The sequence below is a fragment of the Vulpes lagopus genome, chromosome 4, assembly GCF_018345385.1.
Source record: "Vulpes lagopus strain Blue_001 chromosome 4, ASM1834538v1, whole genome shotgun sequence".
Taxonomy (NCBI): domain Eukaryota; kingdom Metazoa; phylum Chordata; class Mammalia; order Carnivora; family Canidae; genus Vulpes; species Vulpes lagopus.
The window spans coordinates 136,163,033-136,185,321 of NC_054827.1; the positions used below are offsets into that span (position 1 = coordinate 136,163,033).

The 22,289-nt window shown below is 36.3% G+C and overlaps 1 protein-coding gene across 5 annotated transcripts in view; it reads left to right on the forward strand.

Moving 5' to 3' along the window:
- Positions 1-16,842, forward strand: part of ARAP2 (ArfGAP with RhoGAP domain, ankyrin repeat and PH domain 2) — a 189,562-nt gene extending 172,720 nt beyond the window's left edge. For all 5 annotated transcript variants that reach the window (XM_041753307.1, XM_041753306.1, XM_041753310.1 and 2 more), the window contains 2 exons: positions 7,123-7,257; positions 14,672-16,842. In XM_041753307.1, coding sequence (XP_041609241.1) covers positions 7,123-7,257; positions 14,672-15,055 — 519 coding nt within the window. In that variant the 3' untranslated portion in view covers positions 15,056-16,842. The remainder of the gene's footprint in view (positions 1-7,122; positions 7,258-14,671) is intronic.
- The last annotated feature ends 5,447 nt before the right edge of the window (positions 16,843-22,289 follow it).

Below are 22,289 nucleotides of genomic sequence, written 5' to 3' on the forward strand. Positions count from 1 at the left end.
TAACTCATATTCTTTGCAACAACAGACCATGCATGATGTTGCTCATAGATGAGGGAATAATGGTAACAAAGATTCTGACACTTGCCCAGCACCATGCATTTAGTTAGTGGTTTAAACCCAGGGGGGACAGAAGCTAATGCCTATACTCAATTCCCTATGTGTATTTCATCTCCTCCCTATAGGAAGACTGTTGTCTTTGGGGGAAGGGTTAAAGAGTCTCATTAACAGGATTGTTCCCCCACACACACACCTTGTCTGGCTGAATTCCCAGCAATGCTTCCCACAAGAGCATTGAAATTCACTGGTAACGATTAAGTTGCCACTCTTTATTACTGAGGACGTACTTCCCTGTTTTTCTTATAAGTGGGAAGTTAATTCACCCCTAAATCTGGCCCTTACTTGTTTTGAAAACCATTTTCTCTGTTCATTTAATTTATTAACCTTTCCAGTGGTTAATAAACACTGCTCTTCTCAGCCTGATGTGCCTGCTACTACCTGAAAACACATAAGCAGAAAGGCTTAACTTTTTAAGAGACTTTTCCTCTTAATTGTGACTTCAGAAATTTAGATATTTAAGTCCTTAAAAAGAAAGCAAACTAGATTTGAAATGTTTCAGTTAAATTGAAACTATAGAGCCAAAATCATAGTGTCTGTGGTACAACTACACTGATTTGTTTTGTTTTTAAAATTGAAGTCACTAGACTCTGTGGTTGAAAATCAGGGTCTAAATAGAAATAGCCAGAAAGCAGAGGTTGCTCTCATGGCCAACTTATTTCTTCTCCCTGTCTCACCTATCCGTCATCGTCCTGGCCCTAGAGATTCAGCCCAATTACTTTTCATCTACTCATTCCACTTCTTTGGATTAAGATAAACACAAAGGTCTTCTTGGATTTAAGGATGTAATGGCTCATCTCCATAGGGAGACAGACAGGAAACTGGCAAATGCTCTTATATACCTGTTGACACACACACAGTAAGTGCTCCTTACTAGGCTTCTTTAGGGTATGCAGAATACTTTTCGAATATCCAAACCCAGCTTCACCCCTGATTCAGAAGTCCTCTAGATTTCCACTAATGTGTCACATTCTCAGAGAAATTCTCCTTGATCTTCAGACCAGTCAGGTCTTCAAGCTCCAGGAACCCTTAACATTCTGTACTTCAGTTGTATTTCTAATTAGAAAGCATTGTGTAATTAGATTTTTTATGCCTGCTTCTCCTACTGAAATGTAAGCTCCATGAAAAGAAGGGCTCCCTCAGTCTTGTCTACAAGACCTATGTGTATACCTGCACCAGAGAACCCAGTGCCATTTACAAAGTACATGCTCAGTATTTCTAATATAAGAAAGGGGAGAGAGAACGTAAATAATTTGACAAAATTTCAAATAGATGTTAGTTTAATAAAATAATAAAGTAAGAAAAAGGGACGCCTGGGTGGCTCAGCAGTTGAGCGTCTACCTTCGGCCCAGGTGTGACCCCAGAATCCCAGGATTGAGTCCTGCATCGGGCTCCCTGCATGGAGCCTGCTTCTCCCTCTGCCTATGTCTCTGCCTCTCTGTGTATCTCTCATGAATAAATAAATAAATCTTAAAAAAAAATAAGAGAAAAAGTGAGTGTGAATGAGGAAGAACAGTAATTAGGAAAGGTTCTCAGGAAAATGCCTTCTGAAAAGCTGTCAGGTATGCTGAGACCTGACTGAACTTAGGGAACAAATCATTAGGGCCCAGCAAGTACAAGGTCCTGGGATGTGTCTTAATCTTTGTTCCATGAACATCATGAAGGGCTGTGTGTGGAAAGATAGAAAAGATCAAGAAGGCAGTAGGCAGATAATACACTTCCAGTTTAGAAGTTTGGGAAACAAAAGAAGGATTTTACCTCTTTTATATTAACTGAAGAAATAATAATTTAGTTTGTTGAGGGCATGCTGTTGGAGATCCAAGATTGAGGCAAAAAGAACAACTGTGTGGAAGATGGCAGCTCCAACCAAGGTGGTAAAGTGGACAGAGTGAGATATTAAGATTCAAGAACAGTTGAAAATGGAGCCAATAAAACTTACAAATTGATTGGCTACAGCAGTTTGAGAGAAGGGGTAAAAGTCAAGTAAGAGACATAGGGTTTTTTTAGCCTTGGCAGCTGGCAAATAGAAGTGATAAGATCAGAGATGCGAAGAAAACTGAGAGCTCTCTTTTGGCCATATGAAATTGGAGATGCCATTAGACATATAAATAAGTATGTTGAATAGCAGATTGACTGAGTTTTTGATCTATACATCCAAAGGGTTCCTGGCTGGCTCATTTGGAAGGACATGTGACTTTTTTTTTTTTTTTTTTTCAATTTTATTTTATTTTATTTTTTTTTAACTTTTATTGGTGTTTAATTTACCAACATACAGAAAAACACCCAGTGCTCATCCCGTCAAGTGTCCACCTCAGTGCCCGTCACCCATTCCCCTCCAACACCCGCCCTCCTCCCCTTCCACCACCCCTAGTTCGTTTCCCCGAGTTAGGAGTCTTTATGTTCTGTCTCCCTTCCTGATATTTCCCAACATTTCTTTTCCCTTCCTTTATATTCCCTTTCACTATTATTCATATAGGTCAATCGGAGAAGGACAAACAGTGTATGTTCTCATTCATTTGGGGAATATGACATGTGACTTTTGATCACAGAGTTGTGAGTTCAAGCCCCATGTTAGGTATAGAGATTATTTAAATAAATAAATAAAAATAAACTTTAAAAAACTAAGGTGAAGATTTGGGGATGAAGTGTCAATTTGGGGGAAGTCAGCATTCAGTTTGCATTGAAAGCCCTGGATTTGGGGGAGATATCAGAATAAAACGAAAGGAGTATATGATGTAGGGAGACAAAGAAAAAAGGACAGAAGAATAAGCCCTGGGGCATTTCAAACTGTAAAAGTCAAGGAGAAGAGATAGAAAAAAAGAAAAACAGGAAATGAAATAAAAAGGGTTGAGAGGGAGGAAAAACAGATGACCAGTATAGAAAATCCAGGCAAGGAATTTGCTATGCACATAAAGGAGGCTGTGTGACTAGAAAGAGGAGGTCAGGGGATCCCTGGGTGGCGCAGCGGTTTGGCGCCTGCCTTTGGCCCAGGGCGCGATCCTGGAGACCCGGGATCGAATCCCACGTCGGGCTCCCGGTGCGTGAGCCTGCTTCTCCCTCTGCCTGTGTCTCTGCCTCTCTCTCTCTCTGTGACTATCATAAGTAAATAAATAAAAAATAATAAAAAAAAAAGATTTTTTGAAAGAGGAGGTCAGGGTAGGTTTTGGGGTTTCAATTCATATGTCTTTAAGATAGGAGGGCATATACTTTGCACATATACTAATGGAGAAAATTCAGTTATTGGAAAAACATGACAGAGGAAAGTGATTTTTGGTGTGGGATTATTGGAACTGGGCTTTTTTTTTTTTTCTTCCAAGTTTTTTTTTTTTTTTTTTTTTTAAGATTTTATTTATTTATGAGAGACACAAGAGGAGAGGCAGAGACACAGGCAGAGAGAGGAAAAGCAGGCTCAGTGCAAGGAGCCCAATGTGAGACTCGATCCTGGGAATGCAAGATCACATCCTCAGCCAAAGGCAGATGAGCCACCCAGGCATCCCACAACTTTTTATTTAGTTAGTTAACATATAGTATAGCCTTGGTTTCAGGAGAATGTAGTGATTCATCACTTACATACAACACCCAATGCTCATCACAAGTGCCCGGCTTAATGCCCATCGCCTGTTTTATCCACCCCCACCCCCACCTCCACCATCCATCAACTTTCAACTGGTTTTCTATAGGTAAGAGGGTTTTTTCCTTTAAAGATTTTATTTATTCATGAGAGATGCAGAGAGGTAGAGATATAGGCGGAGGGAGAAGCAGGCTCCCTGTGGTGAGCCTGATGCAGAACTTGATCTGGGAGCCCCAGATCACGATCTGAGCCGAAGGTAGATAGTCAACACTGAGCTGCCTAGATGCCCCTATAGTTAAGAATTTCTTATAGTTTGCCTCCCTCTCCATTTTTATCTATTTTATTGAGGAAAGTATTAAACCAGCGGAAAGTAATTATTAAACCAGAAGAAGCCTTGAGCAGACATGATGCAGTGTGAACAAGTGCACATTTGGTCATCATTGCTGAAAAAAGTCATTGCACAACAGAGTGCCACACATTATTATTGACTGTATATTGTAGCCCACTGAGCACTTATGACTGGAAAAAATTAACAGTAAATACTGGCAAGAGAAGCCTCACTTCTATGGCTATAAGATGCAGGGAGAGTGGTATATTTCATGGTGGGAAAAATGAAATTCTTCAGTGATTAATAGTAATTTTTAAAATTAAATCAGTGAGCTCATCATCAGTGAGCTAGGGAGAGCTATTGGAATGGTAGGGGTGGAGAACAAATGAGAAATCATCTTTAGCTAGTTGCCCTATATATATATATAGTTGAACTTCAACTTAATGCTGAGTGCTTACTTGAACTTTAAGTTCAGATTTAAAGGAGATGAATCTATAGGGTGACTGTCTTTTTTTCTTTCTTCATCAATTTGTAGGCACTCAGAGTAAGTAAAATTGAGTTTAGCTAGATTGAGGGCTTTTCCAAGCAAGTATGATGAAAGGAGAAAGAGGAGAAGACTTGAAAATATTTATACTTACTGACTATGAAGTCTAAGATGGGCTGAGAAGGAAGTGAGGCAAGATGTGGAAAGTAGAATGATGGAAGAGAATAAATGGGAAGTCTCAAAGAGTCTAAAGAAGTGAACGAAACTAAATTGTTAGCCAGAAAAGTAAGAGGTCAAGGTCACAAAGAGTAAGAGGCAGACTCATGTTCTTTGTAGCATTATTCACAATTGCAAAGGTATGTAAATGACCTCAGGTCATATCAAATGACCTAAGTCCAAGGATGAATAGATAAAATGTGTGTGTGTGCATGTACACACACAAATATTATTCACCTTTAAATAAGAAAGAAGTCTTGTCATTTTTGACAACGTGGATGAACTTGGAAGGCATTATGCTGAATGAAATAAGCCACACAGATAGGCTGCAAGTATGGTTTATATGCGCAATCTAAAAATAAAAGTTGAATTCCTAGAAGTAGAGAGTAGAAAAGTGGTTGCTGGGTGGGTAGGGGAAATAGGGAGAGGTTGGTAAAAGGGTACAAACTTTCAGCTATAAGATGAAGGTTTCAGGATCTCATGTAAAACATAGTCATTGTTGAGATAGTTGATAATACTGCTATCACTGAAATTTGCTAAGAGTTGCACTTCCCCGTGCTCACCAAAATGAATGAGATGGTAGATGTCTTAACTTGTTGGGGGAGAATCCTTTCACAGCTTATACATAGATCAAATCATCACATGGTATACTTTCAGTTTCCTATAATTTTGTCAATTATGTCTCAAAGCTGGATGCGTGAGAAAAATAGAAAGTGAGAGATAGAACTGAAGATTTTGGGGTGTGATCCTCAGCTATATGATCCATACAGTAGAACTCTTCAGGTCACTTTTAATAACCATAAATATCAGAGTGTATTACTAGATACTATGTTGGTATGCTGGAAAAATACCTCTTGGATCACAATCTGGGAAGAACTCATTAGCAGATATACACAACATCGTACATCATGTCAGAAAAAGACATACTTTTTTGAGACTGTTTGCTCTTAGATTTCTCTGAATATCATTTGGCACATGTATTATACATCAGTAAGTACAAGTGTAAGCATAATCCATAGGGTAATGAATTCCTTGCTAGCCAGTTTTCTATTAGCTTTACATGTTGAGAACATCCCAATTATATAATATCAAAATTATTTTTACCAAGTTTGGGGCTGTGACATAAACAAAGCATTATGAAGCTTATAACTTTCTCTCTGAAATATTTAACAATCTACCATTATAGATTGCTGAACCAAAATAAATGCTTCACTTAAATTCAAAGGCACATCTAATGCATATACACCCAAAGATCTACGCTGTAGGACTGAAGATTAAATGAGATTGTATTTATATACAGATATAAATATTAAGTAAAATTGTATATATTTATATGATATACATTAAACAAGATTATGCACACTGATAAGCACAAAGTCTGGCAGTATGTCCCTCAATATAATCTCACCATTATATATGCGTACACAGTAAATATTAGCTGAAATGAATTATTTGCCATAAAACACATTAAAATACTAATTGTAATGTAAGACAGGAATGTGTTGTCATAAGAATAGGCATTTAGCTATATAATTTACCAAAAAGTTCTCATTGCATCAGAACATCTGTAAAGCTTATCACTTTATAATTGGTATTCTATATTTCTTTCATAGATGGTTGTCTGAAAATCAATTTGGTTTTGCCAACTTCTGAAAAGTTAATCTACCCTGAGGAGTAGAAAATTCTTTAAAGATTTTTCTTTTATATGCATATCTGAAGGATTTATCATTCAAGGGCTTGTACTTTTACCTGTAAAAATGTCTCCCCATTGCAAAATTAATTTTTCTCCAGTCATATCTATTATCCAGTTGACCAGAATATGTAGTCAATAATTTGAGAACAAATGTGCCATAGTCTGTTATGCAATGATTTTCAGTATAAATGACTGTGTGCAAGATAATTTCTTTGGAATACAATTAGATGAAAAAGTAACATTTTTCGAAAGGTCATAAAATGAATCTAATTTTTCTGATAGCCATGCCTTAGGTTGATTTGAGGTCTAGGAGGTCAAATTATTTTTACATTAAAGTTGTCTTTGGTGGAGGTAGAAAATGAATGCATTGTGACTTTGATTACAGGGCCTAGAAATACAGACAAGTGTATTATTTTTCTCCCACAAAGAGATTTGCCAGTTTCCTCAAATATTTTGCTCCTTTTGATTTGATAAGTAATACAGAAGCCATGTATTTGAAACTTAGAAATTGAACTGAGACCTCAAAGCTCTGTTCATTTAAGAGTCTTATATCCTCAAGCAATGCTGCTGCCAGAGTCAACATCATAATTACAAATGGCATTCTCATGGAAAACAGATCATTTGATTTGGATATATGGAAAAGGAGCCAAGTGACTCTATAACATGATATGCCACATAATAAAACACACCAACAACAAGAAATTGTGTTTCCACAGCATGAAAATGATATATGGCCACCAGCTGGAAAGGAACGAAAACGTTCTATAACCAAAAATCCCAAAATTGGAGGTTTGCCTCTAATTCCCATCCAGCATGAGAGAAGTGCAACCCTAGCCCGGAGAAATATTGAGGTAGGTCAGGATTTTATTTGTTTTATATTAATGATAGCATTTATTTTCTTATGTCTTAATATGATTAAGTACATTAATTACTTCTTCGGCTTCAAAAGCACAACAGTAGTCTTTGGAAAGCATAGTAAAAAAATCACATCCAGCAAGAAAATATTATGAAGAACTCTGTGCTCCTCCTTTAAGTTTTATATTTTAATTTTTCTTATAGAATTTTAGTAATGTCACTGACCGTCCAATTCAGTATGCATAATACCACTTATTTTCTTACCCCTCACGTAGTCAGATAGTTTTAAATGTGTATACAGAAGTCTGCCTGGTAAAAATCACAGTCTCAAATTAGTCTTACGAGTTCACTTCTAACACCCTTAGAATGAGCCCAGGGCCGATTATGTCTGGAGCCATGGTAACTAGACTTTCTAGTAACACAATCAAATTCCAGTGGTTTGGGAACTGATGGGGTGTCGCAGTTAATTTAAGGAACTGCAAGATGACCCCTGAGCATCAATAAAGAAGACCTGGCATTTTTCAGGAAAGTGGCTATTTGTTTTCCTTCTCACCTTGCAGGGAGGGGAGACCATACAGAGCATCAGTCTTGACTTGAAGTTCAGTCTGTTCAGGAAAGGAGAAAAGCTGTTCTCATCAAAACTCATTAGATACTTTGGGATTAATGTGTGTTTCAGGGCCTTAATTGAGCCCCCTCAAAGAAAAAAGAGAAAAGCATTAAAAAGTACTATTTCCTCGGGGTTTGGGAGTGAACTGTTTGAATCTCTTTCTTTCCAAACAGAAATAACTTATTTTAAAAGACTAAAGCTATTTTAATTTAGTGGTCAGATTTTAAAAATATTTTTTCCATGTATATATTCCTTTGAACATTTATTCCAGTATAATATTCCTCTTCACTAAAAGATACAAACTGTGAAAATAATGGTTGTTTCCTTTGTTGCCTATTTGGTCCTCCTGCACTTGTAGGTATCCTTGGTTTAAAAAAAAAAAAAAAGTCTGTGCAACAATGGATTCCTCGACTAATCTAGAATCTTAAAATTCTAAGAGTCATATTTCCAAAAAACCCTGATTAGGAAACAGAGTTTGAACAAATGAAGCAAACGTAGGAGTAGATGTGCTCTGCTGGGACCCCAGCTTTTTCTCATGTTGCCTTAGGATCAGTTATGGAGCAAAGCAAAGGATAAATTATTAGGACCAAATCAAAATACATTAACTGGAATCCAGTATAGATAGGATGATAACTAAATATATAGTATAATAGTTTGTTAGCTGATATCAAATCCAGAATTTCAGAGAATTTTTTTTTTCTGTTTTAGCATACTTAAGATCAGAAAACGGATAACCTCCAAACTGCAAAGAACTTGTTATAGGTTCTTAAAAAAATTTCATAAAATATTAAATTGCTAGAAAATCTATGAGTAGTTTAGCTAAATTAACTTTTTTGTAAATTTTATAAACACGGTGATTCATCAAATTTGGCAAAGAAAAATTTTAAATGCTCCAATGTTGGAAAAACATTGGAAAGTTAAAAAGCATTAAAACAGAAATTAAAAATTTCATATGAACCATTAAAATATTTGTTATAGGATTAGATTCATGTAAATATTTAAGAAAATATATTAATAAAATGACTAATCACTTTTGATCCTTGTTTTAAAAAGGAAAAATGGCTAAAAATATTGTTAAGTGGGGGCAGGGGGCTTGTGATGCAGTTGGTTTATCATCCAACTCTTGATTTCTGCTCAAGTCATAATCCCAGGGTCATGAGATTCGTCTCTCTGCTCAGGGAGGAGTCTGCTTGGGTTCTGTCTCCCTCTGTCTCTCCCTCACTCTTTAATTAAATAAATCTTTGAATAAATATATTGCAAAGTAGGATATATTCATAAGAAAAATGTTTAGTCACATCAATGGATATACTCAATAATTGTTTTTCATACAAGGTGTCAGGAGATTGGTAAATTTGGTGCTTTAGCCATATGATGACTTCCCATTTCATGAGGTTCTATTGAAAGTTGTATGAGGATACCTCATTCAGGCAGGAAATCTTCCTGGAAAAAGTGACTTCTAAGATTAATTAAGTGAATTAGTAGTAAGCTAGCTGAATAAGCCAGAGAAAGTAAGTTGTTGTCAAAGGAAATCACACATGAAGAGGCAAACATAGTGCTCAAGAATGCACATGCTAGATCCTATCTCTGATTTGGGTACCTCCTAACTTCATTGCGCTCAGCCTTTTTATCTGTAAGCATGGAAGGATAATAAAAGGCTCTACCTTATAGGGCTATTGTGATAATTCAATGATACCATACTAATAAGGAACTTGGAAAACAATTTGTGATCATTTATTTCCAAACAAAAATAATGAGCAAAGAGGAATGATACAGTTCCAGCACAAAATGGTGACCTAGACTCTTACTCATTACACATTTTTCTCGCCATCCTGGAACACATAAAGAGGCACATTACTTCCAGAGAGGCCAATGTTGGCATCCCATTCCAAATTTCCACTATGTGACATTGGGCATATGGTCATTTCTTTGCATTTCTATTTTTGTCTTAAAATATACTTTATGGTGCAAATAATCATGTTTATTTACTGTTGATAATATACTTAAAGCAGTAGTTTGATAGGATTATATACAACACAGAGATTATCAACTAATATAGTGAGTTTAGTAGTGCATTTCTGCTATAATCCACATGTTGGTCATTGTACGTTCTGGTATTGTGAGGCCTCCATAACCAGTGGCCCACATCTGGATATCATGGAAAAATGGATGTGGGCACAGACTAAAGCCATGTGAGTGGTTTGCCCTGAGAACATGTTCCTGCACCATGTTCTGGCTGTGATATAGGAACTACTCTCTGCAGAGAGAAAGACTACTTTTCGCACTGCCACTTCCAGTCAAACAACTACTTTTCTCTAAACATACTCTGACACCCACTGGCATCATCTGGACCATGTTACGTCTCGCTCCTGTAATTTCATACCTTATCTATCCTTCTTTCTAAATTATTAATGCCTTAACTTTTAAGGACAGTGTAGCACATAACTATGTTCTCCTTTCCCCAGAACATGAAAAGCACTCCCAGAACACCATGTTGTGTACTCAAAACCTCACTCTCTCCCATCCTCTCAACTTTTTTCTTTTTAAAGATTTTATTTATTTATTTCAGAGATAGTGAGTGAGCAGGTAAGAGGGAGAAAAACAGCAGACAGACTCCCTGTTGAGCACAGAGCCCAATCTGGGGCTCGATCTCATGACCCTGAAATCCTGAAATCATTACATGAGCCAAAATCAAGAGTCAGATGCTTAACTGAGTGAGCCACCCAGACACTGTCCCATCCTCTCTACTCTTAGCAGGTCATTCCCACCACCTCTCCACCTTCATACAAGATTGAATCTCTTAGCCTAACATTAAAGTTTACTTGAAATCTCAGCATTACCTGTGTGAATATTTGGCCCCTAAATTCTATATCTACGAAAATCCAAAGTCTATCTGCTAATGGTTGAGAGATAATGAGAACTGTTACTATGGACCCTAAAGACTCCACTAAAAAACTATTAGAAGTGATAAACGAATTCAGTGAAGTTGCAGGATACAAAATTAATATGCAGAAATACGTTCTGCTTCTGTACACTAAACAGAATATCAGAAAGAAATTAAGAAAACAGTTGCATTTGCAATTGCAAGAATATAATAACCTGGGAATAAAACTTAAAGAAGTGAAAGACCTCTACTGTGAAAACTATAAAACATTGATGAAAGAAATTGAAGACGACACAAACAAATGGAAAGATTTTCCATGCTCATGGTTTGGAAGAACAAATAGTGTTAAAATGCCCCTAGTACCAAAGGCAATCTGCAGATTTAATACAATCCCTATCAAAATGCCAATAACATTGCCACAGATCTAGAATAATTCTAAAATTTGTGTGGAACCACAGAAAGATTCTGAATAGCCAAGGCAATTTGAGAAAGAAGAACAAAGCTGAAGGTATCACAATCCCAGGTTTCAAGGTCTACCGCAAAGGTATAATATCAAAACAGCTTGGTACTGGCATAAAAATAGACATAGATCAATGGGAAATAGACATAATCAGTGGAACAGAATAGAAAACCCAGAAATGGATCCATAGCTATATGGCCAACTAATCTTTGACAAAGCAGAAAAGAATATCCAACAGCAAAAAGACATCTCTTCAATAAGTCATGTCAGGCAAACTGGACAGCTACATACAGAAAAATGAAATGGGACCATTTTCTTACACCATATACAAAAGTAAACTTAAAATGGATTACAGACTTTAAATGTGATACCTGAGCCATAAAGCTCCTAAATAAAACAGTAATCTTTTTGGCATTGACCTTAGCAACATATTTTTGAAACATCTCCTTGAGCAAGGGAAACAAAAGCAAAAATGAATTACTTAGAACTATACCAAAGTAAAAAGCTTTTGCACAGCAAAGGAAACCAACATAAGGCAACTTGCTGAATGGGAGAACATAGTTGTAAAAGGTATCTCCAATAAGGGGTTAATATCCAAAATACATATAGAACTTTTACAACTCAACACCAGAATAACAAATAATATGATTAAAATGGGCAGAGGACCTGAATAGACATTTTTCCAAAGAAGACATACAGATGGCTAACAGAGACATGAAAAGATGTTCAACATCACTAATCATCAGGGAAATGCCAATCAAAACCACAATGAAAAAAAAAAAAAACCAACCATCCCACAATGATGTATCACTTTATGCCAGTCAGAAAGCTGGTATCCAACAGACAGGAAATAACAAGTGTCAGTGAGGCTGTGGAGGCAAAAAAAAAAAAAAAAAAAAAGCCCTCATTCACATTTCCCTATTGGTGGGAATGTAAATTGGTATAACCACTACGGAAAACAGTATGGCAGTTACTCAAAGATAGAAATACCATACTATCCAGTAATTCCATTACTGTGTATTTACCCTAAGAAAATGAAAAACAAAACAAAAACAAAAAAAGAGAAAAACATTAATTCAAAAAGATACATGTACCCCTATGTTTATTGTAGCATTATTTACAAAAGCAACAGAAGCATCCCAAATGTCCATAGGTAGTCACATGGATGAAGAAGTGGCATATATGTATAGAATGGAATATTACTCAGCCCTAAAAAAGAATAAAATCTTGCCATTTGCAACAACATGAATGAAGCAAAAATGAATTACTTAGAACTATACCAAAGTAAAAAGCTTTTGCACAGCAAAGGAAACCAACATAAGGCAACTTGCTGAATGGGAGAACATAGTTTTAAAAGGTTTAAGATACTACACTAAATGAGACCAGTCAGAGAAAGATACCATGTGATTTCACTTACATGTGAAATCTAAAAACGAAACATGGGAAAGGATGCCAGATGGGAGGAGGGTTGGGAATGGGCAAAAATGGGTGAAAAGGAGTGAGGGAATGGGCAAAAATGGGTGAAAAGGAGTGAGAGGTATACAGGTTTCCAGTTATGGAATAAATAGGTTATGAGAATAGAGTAGTCAAATGATACTCTAATAGCACTGTAGGATGACAGGGGTAGCTACCCTTGTGGTAAGCATAGCATAACACAGACTCATCAGATCACTATGTTGTATGCATGAAACTAATGTAATTTTGTGTGTCTACTATAATTTTTTTTTTAAGTCTCTATTGCTCCTTAATTTTCCCTAGGTAAGAAATGCCCAGTAAAACATAATGTGTTTAATATTTATAAACTCCCAGTCACATCTCCATGCTGGTCATCTCTATGCCATCATTCTCAATAATTTTTCATTTGTTTACAAGGCAGGAGTTATTTTGTTGTGGTGAAATAAATGTAACATAAAACTATTCATCGTAACCATTTTTAAGTGTATATACAATAATGACATTCACATTGTTACACAAGCATCACCAATTTCTCAGTATTTTAACATATTCAAATGAAAATTTGGAATTAAGCTAGATACTAAATATTTCATCAGTTTTTAGGGTAGAAGAAATGTATTGGCCTAAGATATTTCTATCAGAAAATTCCAAGTTATGAAATGTATAAAATACATTTGTGAAAATACTTGTATTCAGCCTGAATTTGTATGTTTCAGTTCCACATCTGAATTTGATGGAAGTTAGGGAAATAGAACAGTGTTATACATTTGAAAAATTTTAAACCTTTCTTTATTTACTATTTAATAAATAAATGGTCATTTCCTAAGTAGGCTGTGTACTAGGTTCACACTTCAGTGAACAAATCAAACAAAAACCCTGCTCGCGTGGAGTCTTTCTAGCAGGGCATTCAGATAATCACATTAAGTAACTGCCGTAGAGAAAAATAGAGCAAGCTGGGGTGTTGTCTTTCAAACATTATTATATTGAAGATCTTTTCTGTTTATGCTACTCAGCTTCATACTTATATTACCATTTTCATTACCTCTTCTTCCAATACTCTTAAATTCTTCTTCAGATTTTTGCCTTGTAGGCTTTGCAGTTTTTACTGGGGAAAATTTGAAGACGTTTCTTTAAGGCTTTTTGTGAAAAGAAAAATAACTTCTCTCTCTGCTCCACCTTCACCCTCGTCCAGTTCGTTGGGCATCCTTTCTGTGTGGCTCCATACTGCTCTATGCTTTCGATTCTCTGTTGTTTGTTCTTGTATTTTACACTTGATTTAATTGTTGTACCCTTTGATAGTCTGATGCTCTGTATGCCAGAAATTGCCCAGTCACAAGATTTTCTGAACCCTAGTTAGGAAAGCACACCTTTATAGCTCAGTGAATTAAAGTGCACTCTAATCGCTGGGTACAAAAGTGGATTTAATACATAACTATTTATGTATATATTTCAGTGTTTTCAGAAATGTATCTGTGGGATTCTAAAAGGCAGTGTGTGGGAGAAAACAAAAAGAAGTTAAACAGATCTCTCTGCCATAGAACTTCTCAGCATTTTTAACATACTAATATGTACTGTTAGTCTCAAGGAGGGGGCTGTAGTACAAGTATAGGGCCTGTCCCCAAATCACATGGCCATAGGCATGATGCTGTAGGAATTACAGATACATGAACATGACACATTCAAGCAGAAATGAATTGGAAGAGGCGAGTTTGGAATGAGAGTCAAGCTGAAAAACTAACCCGAGAGACTTCTTTGAAGCTGTACATTAAATGCATATTACAAGGGATTTCCACAATCTGCCTCTCCGTTGATTTTGTAGCTCTAAGGTGCCCATATGGATCTCTTGGTTGGTCAATCCCAACACACCAGTTATGTCGAAGTTAGAACCCGAATCCTAGAAATAAGCACAAACATAAGAAGCATCAACGTTTAGGTGGCATTTGGGCCTTTTAAACTTAAATTGTAGCAAATCTTGCATTCCTGTGAGATGTTGTGTTTTGTTTTCAGAGTGCGAGGGCAGAACTGGAAAGACTGCAGCTCAGTGAAAAGCGGGATCAGGAGTTGGGGGATAGCAGCATCAAGGAGAGAGCCTCCATGGTGGCCCACTGCCTGGAGCACAAGGACGAGAAACTTCGAACTCGAACCAGAAAACACCGGAGTTTCAACTGTCTGGAGGACACAGAGGCAGAGGTCCTTCCCGGGCCACAGAAAAGCCATAAAGGCCTCAAGACATTGAGGAAGACGGAGGACAGGAATGGCAGGGCTGCTTTGGACTCTGATAGTAAGTTACCATCGAGGGTGATTGAAGAACTCAGCGTGGTGCTGCAGCGGACGAGAACCTTCCCGAAAGACTCACAGGGTGAGCAGATCTTGCCGAAGGAGATTAATTAGTTTTGCAATTAAAAAAAAATATATTGTGTACAGTATGTATGTGCAAACCAGAAACCAAACAGTAAAATTCATGGTTTGTGGGATTTGTCTGGCTATACATAAGCATTTAAATAGCATTTTAAAAATATCTGTGTACATAATGTGATAAGTAGAAGATGACACTTTTTTTTAGGTCTGAACAAAGCTTGTACAGTTCCACGTGTTGGCCATGTTTAAGAAGGCATTGGGTCACTTTGACTCAGCCAGACTTTCACAGCAGTTGCCTGTTGAATGGTGTAATTTATGAGCAGAAATCTCAAACTGTACTGTACTGTATAAAATGCTTTGTTTAAATGAAGCCTCCGAACCTGTATGTAACACGTTTTGCACTTTGAGAAACCTTGTATATTCAGTTACCATACGTCTTTAGGTTTACATAGGGTCCATCTTACGGAAAAGAAAGGGAAGTGGAAAGGAGAAGGATCATTTTAGTGGCTGCCTATCAAACATTGGGGGTTTTCAAAAGGGGCAAGGAAACGAAGGGGGTCAGTGAAGTCCTGATCCGTAGTGAACGAGGAGGACTCTTATTAATAAGGAACCGCTTGTTAAGAGAAAAGCCTAGTGACTGTTTCCCAAGACAACATTCAACCACCAAACGCCAGTGACGGCACAGGCCACGCTCACTGGCCGTGCTCTGAGCGGGCCACAGAACACACTCACTACACAGGTGGCTGCCGACAAGGAGCGTCCGCTGCATTGAAGACCGTGTATGCACGGGACCTGGCATGACCATGACGCCGTTTGCACTGTCACTATAGACGTTTTGTTTTCGTACAAACTCACTGTCCCAGGGTTTTGTTATTGTTTTGTTTGATGCTTTTGTTATATTCTTATTTTGTATTCCATTTCTTATTTTAAGTCAGGTGGTAATGTGTTTCTCTGCAAGGTCAGAATTAACTGGAAATGTACAACATATGGCCATTTTAGGGTGGAGGATAGTTTATCCCATGGTTGGTGGCTACCAGTTCACATTTAATCGAGTCTCTTTATTTAAAAAGAAGTAGACTCCTCCCTGTGCTTAATAAATAATAACAAAGTCCTCTCTTAACTGCTTCCACATCAAAGTCAGCCACTGAGCTAGTGATTTTCCTCCGACAAATACTATCTAATTACGGTTCATGTTAGGGACAGCGCTTTTCATTGATTAAAGAATTTTATTAGGTCTAATGAGTTTTGATTAAAATTACATAGCTAAGCTCTATTTCAACCACTTATTTTCCCCCAGTTTTCAGGTTTCTTCTTCAAGATCTGTTATGCAAAGGCCCATACTTTGGTCAGTCCATCATAGTATAGTAATGTACCCTCAAATGCTCTAAATTTCTTCATTGTAAAATACCGATTACTTATATTTGGTGGTGATACTATAGTTTACTACCATGGGTGTGTGATATTTATTCTTTAAAAAAAAATTCCAATCGATTTGGATTTAAAGAAACTGCAGGTCAGTTTATAAAACAAGTAGCACTGCTGAGGACCCTTCATTTGAAGCAAAAATTATGGTATTTAGGAAAAAAATCTTAAGCTATTATTCCTAATAAGTGATAATATTTATGAAGTAAGTAGGCAATGACAATGTTTGACACCGGAAAAGTATCTGGAGGTTTTTTTTTTTTTTTTTTACCTGCGTTGTCTGAATATTTTTGAAATTGGAGCTTAAAATCTGGTAGTTGTTCCCCATTCTTTTTCATGAGTAAAATAAGGGCTAATGATGACGTCTCATACTTTGAATAAATTGTCTTACAAGTCCATTTGAATGTGATTGTTATTTCAAAGTAATCTTTAACTTCTGAAATCGAATCTTCTTTCCTTTTTTCCTTTTTATTTTTTTATTTTTTTGAGAAGACTTTTTTTAAAATTTTTTAATAATAAATTTATTTTTTATTGGTGTTTAATTTGCCAACATACAAAATAACACCCAGTGCTCATCCCGTCAAGTGCCCCCATCAGTGCCCACCACCCAGTCACCTCCACCCCGCGCCCTCCTTCCCTTCTGCCACCCCTAGTTCGTTTCCCAGAGTTAGGAGTCTTCCATGTTCTGTCTCCCTTTCTGATATTTCCTACCCATTTCTTCTCCCTTTTTAAACATTTGAATATATACTTCAAAGAAAAGCTATATCATACTGTCCAAACAGGTCACCATGAATATTACTCTATTTTAAATGATGAATATATATGGAGATAGGACACAAACATATGGATGGTACTCTTTCATTTCTGTAGCCCTAAAGTTAATTACTAGACATGGTTTTTAAGTATTTGACTTCTAAACAAATCATTACTTGATGATTTATCAAACTGGCACTGAAAATTCAAAACTAAGCAAAAGTAATTGAAGCAAAATATGACTTGTGTATATAACTATAATAGCTGTCAATATGCATTATTCAGATGGCAATTTATAATTCTAAAATACACAAACTATTGCAAAAGGAAGTATTTTTGAAAATGTATCGAATTTATTTGAAGCAACTGTAGTATTCACATATTTTCATGTTATCTCAAACTTTTGAAAATCATTGTGGGAAAGAGATGATGAAAACTTTTACCATCTTATCAAAATTTGCACCGAGACTTTCATAATTATCATTCTCTCAACAAAAGAATTCTGTTTATAATGTGAACAATTGTCTTTCATGTGTACAATCATGTTTAATCATCTGGAAATGCAAAGCACAGAAATGAATATTAGGTTACTAAAATTTGTTTTTTTATCAGTTATTATTTTGAAAAATTTTTTATTGCAAATGTGCTAGGTTATAATGTACATTCCTGCCTTCTCTGCCATGGCTACCATATGAATGTAAACTTAGTAACATAGCTCTATAGACTTAAGACCTTTTATGAATTATGGATTCATGTTCAGAATCTAAATGTCCTCATCTGAGAAGTGGGAATAACACCTATCTTATAGACATCTTGTGATGACTAATTTTATATATATATTTATATATGTGTTTGTGTATATATACATAAACACACACATCTATCTCTTAGAGTTTTAATAAATGTTGCTTATTAATGTATTAGTTTTTCTAGCTCTCCTTTGATTCAAGTCCTGAGACTTCTTACCCATTTTCAAATTGTCTCTATCAGTTTTTTTTCCCATCATTTTTAAAATATGCACTGATACAATAGATTACCATAGGTTGTGGGCTGAATTGTGTTCTTCCAATCCCCAGATGTTGGAGACCTAGTCCCTAGCACCCTAGAATATGGACTATTTGGAAAGGGGTTTTTAAAGAGGTGATCAAGTTAAAATGAAGTTATTAGTGTCAGACCTAATCAAATCTGACTGGTGTCCTTAAAAAAGAAACAAAAACAGGAAATTTGGACACGTGAAGAAACATTGGGGCTATATGTGCACAGAGGAAAGGCCATGTGAGGACATAGCAAGAAAATGGCTCTCTGTAAGCCAAGGAGAGAGGCCTCAGACAAAACTAATACCTTGATCTTAGACTTATAGCCTCCAATCCTATAAAAAAGTCCTATTGTTTAAGCTCTACCCTTAATGAAAACCCTAGCACACTTTTGTGTTAATACAGATACCAAACAGAATACTCCCTAGTATTTGTACGTATTGGTTCTTACCCTCTGGTTACTCCACATAGTGGAAGGTAACATTACATCAGTGTAATCAATACAGTGTAATATTATAGCTACCATAAAGATTAATGGAGGATAAAGCATGTTGAGATGTAACTACTTGGAAGTCCGCTAGCCAGATAACTTGAATGCTGAAATAATATAAATGAAAATTTGCCCAGCAGAATTTTAGTTTGTGTCTGCCTATAAAGATTCAAGTTCTATGACCTCAAGAACACTATTTCAGCAGAGTGAAGATACTGACCCTTTACACACCCGATAGAGAATACTGTGAATCCTTCCAACGAACAGCCCAAAGAGATCTTGAGTTCAGTAACAGTTTTCACTAGACTAGAGACACAAAGTCACTTCAGTCAACCCAAACTGTAATCTCACTGCCTAAGAGTGGATCAACACTAACCTTCATCAAATAAAAGTGGCATTTGCATCTCATTGGAGGGGATCTCATCTTCCTTGCCCTATAGCAAATTGTCTCATTTGCCACCTTTTTAAAATCCTCTCCTTGTTTCTTCCTTTTCTTTTTTTCTTTTTAAAGATTTCTTTATTTGGGAGAGAAAGAGCACAGGAAGGAGGGGAGGCAGAGGGAGAAGACTCTCCACTGAACAAGGAGCCTAATCCGGGGCTCAATCCCAGATCCCAGGATCCTGGGATCTTGACCTGAGCTAAAAGTAGATGTTTAACTGACTGAGCCCCATATTCCCTCCTGTTTTGTCTCTGAATTCTCCATCTTTATGTTTCCTGCTATTTACCGTAACTACTCCTGCAAGATCAGAACAACCACATTGCTAATTCAAATGGTCCCTTCTCCGTTGTTGTACCTGACCACCCATCATCATTTGTAGCATAATCACACAGTTGATTACCTTACCTTTGTGTAATACATTCTAGCATTGGTCTCCAGATCTTTCTATCATATGGTTTTCTCCTTCACTAGTCAGTCTTGGGTCGCCTACTGGATACTCAACTCTATATAACTGAACTAGAAGATCTCAATTTCATAGCTTCAAATACAGTATGTATTCTAACTAAATAGTTTCAATCTGGACTTACCATTGAGCTCCAGACTGTAATTTACATTTCTACTTGAGTGTCCAGCTGTCATCTCAAATATATCTAAAGCTCTTTATCTTTTCCTCATCTTTTCCATTCCACCCTCTTCTGCTCTTTCTAGGATTCGGATACAGAAAGATGAAGCAGATTATTCAGGTAATGATCAGCAGAGTTGGCATTTGAATGCAAACAGTCTAGCTCAAAAGTCCACACTTATAAACTCCACATTAGATTTCCCAGACCGCTGTCCTTTCTCACCTGAATGATTACAAAAGATTCAACTTGTCTTACTTGTACTATGTGGAACAAATCACAAATTAATATTTTTTTTTTTACAAATTAATATTTTTAAATATAAGAAAAAGCCAAATTAATCTTCTTAAATATAAAATAGACTCTCCTAACAACCCTTGAATAGCTTTCTATTTCTGTTAAATGGGAAGTATCTATAAATACAAGCCCTGGAATAATTGGTTTCAATGTACCAACTATTGCTTACATCATCTCACCAATCTTCACCTCCCTCACTTTGCTACAAGCATACTTGTTCCTCAGAATCAACGGACTTGAAGATGCTTTAGCTTTGCATAAACTAATTCCCTGTCCAGACACACATATATCTCACTGCAACCTTCATGTAGGTCACCATCAAATGGCTCAACAGACCTCTGTTATCCCATATAAAATGTCATCATCACTTTCTATCCCCTTTATCTTCAATCATAAGACTTATCACCACCTAACAGTTTATATACTTACTAGTATACATTTTAATGGTCTAATTACTTCCAATAGAATCTGTCAGTGTAAAATCTTAGGTTACCACTATATTCCCAGCAGCTAGAACAGTGCCTATACATAGCCTATGGTCACTACTGAAATATATATTAAATAAATGAAGTCACAGTATTAGGAAATAGTTTGATGAAGGAAAGTGGTCCCACCAAAATCTAGGAATAATGGATTAAAAAAAAATCTGTAAAGGCTATTACTGAAACGAATAGGAAAAACTGTGGCTACATTCTGAGGAAGTAGGACCATTCAAGATGTGAGTGGATATTGTACAGCTGCTGTTTTCCTGAGGGTATTCAGGGAATCTATACAAAGGGTAATAAGTTGAAAATAATCTGGTCTTTGATCAAGATGCTTTTTGCAGTGAGATAAATCAGAGCTTTAGAACCCTTGTGTAGCTAAGGAGGCAAAAATGGAGACTCAAGGGACAAAAATCCTAGGAATAAGGGAACCATGGAAACTAACTATAGCTGGCTTTCCGCTTAAGGCAATTTGCTGAATAATGGTGCCACATAGGGCAGTAGTAGGCTACTAAGTTCAGCAGGAAGGCTTCAATAGCAGAGTGAACTTTTTGGTAGGCTTACAGTACTAAGAAGGCAAACATTCAAGTTTATTTACTATCATGAAGAGGTTCCCTTGTGAATATACAAGCTCTAGTCAGAAACCTTGGAGATCCATATGGTTAGAGCATGTATGAATTGGAATCTTAATAGAACATTGTGAAAACTGCCTCACAACCTCAATTCATCTCAGTCCCTAATTGGGTCAAGATCAGTTTTCTCTGCTGAAACAGGAAAAATAGTATTATGTAGAACTGCAATTTTTTTTTTTCACTGCCTGGCATGAAAAAGAAAAAAGGCATCCCCCTTCTGGTGCCAAAACCAGATAAAGATACTACAAAAAAGAAGAACTACAGGCCAATGTCCCTGATGAACATAGTTGCAAAAACCCTCAGCAAAACAGCAAACTGCACCCAAAAATACATTAACCCATTTACCATGATCAAGTGGGGTTTATTTCGAGGATACAAGGGTGGTTCTGTATTCACAAATCAGTAAACATGATACATCAACAAAACAAAGGATGAAAACCATATGATCAATAGATTTTTTTAAAAAAAAGCATTTGACAAAGAACAATATTCATTCACAATAAAACCCTTCAACAAAGTAGGGTTAGAGGGAACTGAGCCACAGTGATCGGAAAAGGAATTAAAAGCATCCTTAGGAATTAAATTGGTAAGGAAGTAAAACTATCACTATCTTCAGGTGACATGAGATACTATATATAAAAACCCTAAAGATTCCACCAAAAAAGTATTACAACTAAAAAATGAATTCAGTAAGGTAGCAGGATACAAAATTAATGTACAGAAATTTGTTGCATTTCTATTGATAAACCAACAGAGAAATTAAGAAAGTAATCCCATTTACAATTGCACCAAAAATATAAAATACCTAGCAATAAACTTAACCAAAGACCTGTACGTGAAAACTATAAAATATTAATTAAAGACAACACAAATGGAAAGATATTTCATGTTCATAGATTTAAAGAATAAACCTTATTAAAATGTCCACACTACCCATAGTAATCTACACACTGAATGCAATCCCTGTTAAAATACCAACAGCATTTTTTCAAACTAGAATAATCTTAATATGTGTATGAAACTACAAAAGATGCTGAACAGCCAAAACAATCTTGAAAAAAAAAAACTGGAGATATTACAATTCTAGAGTTCAAGTTA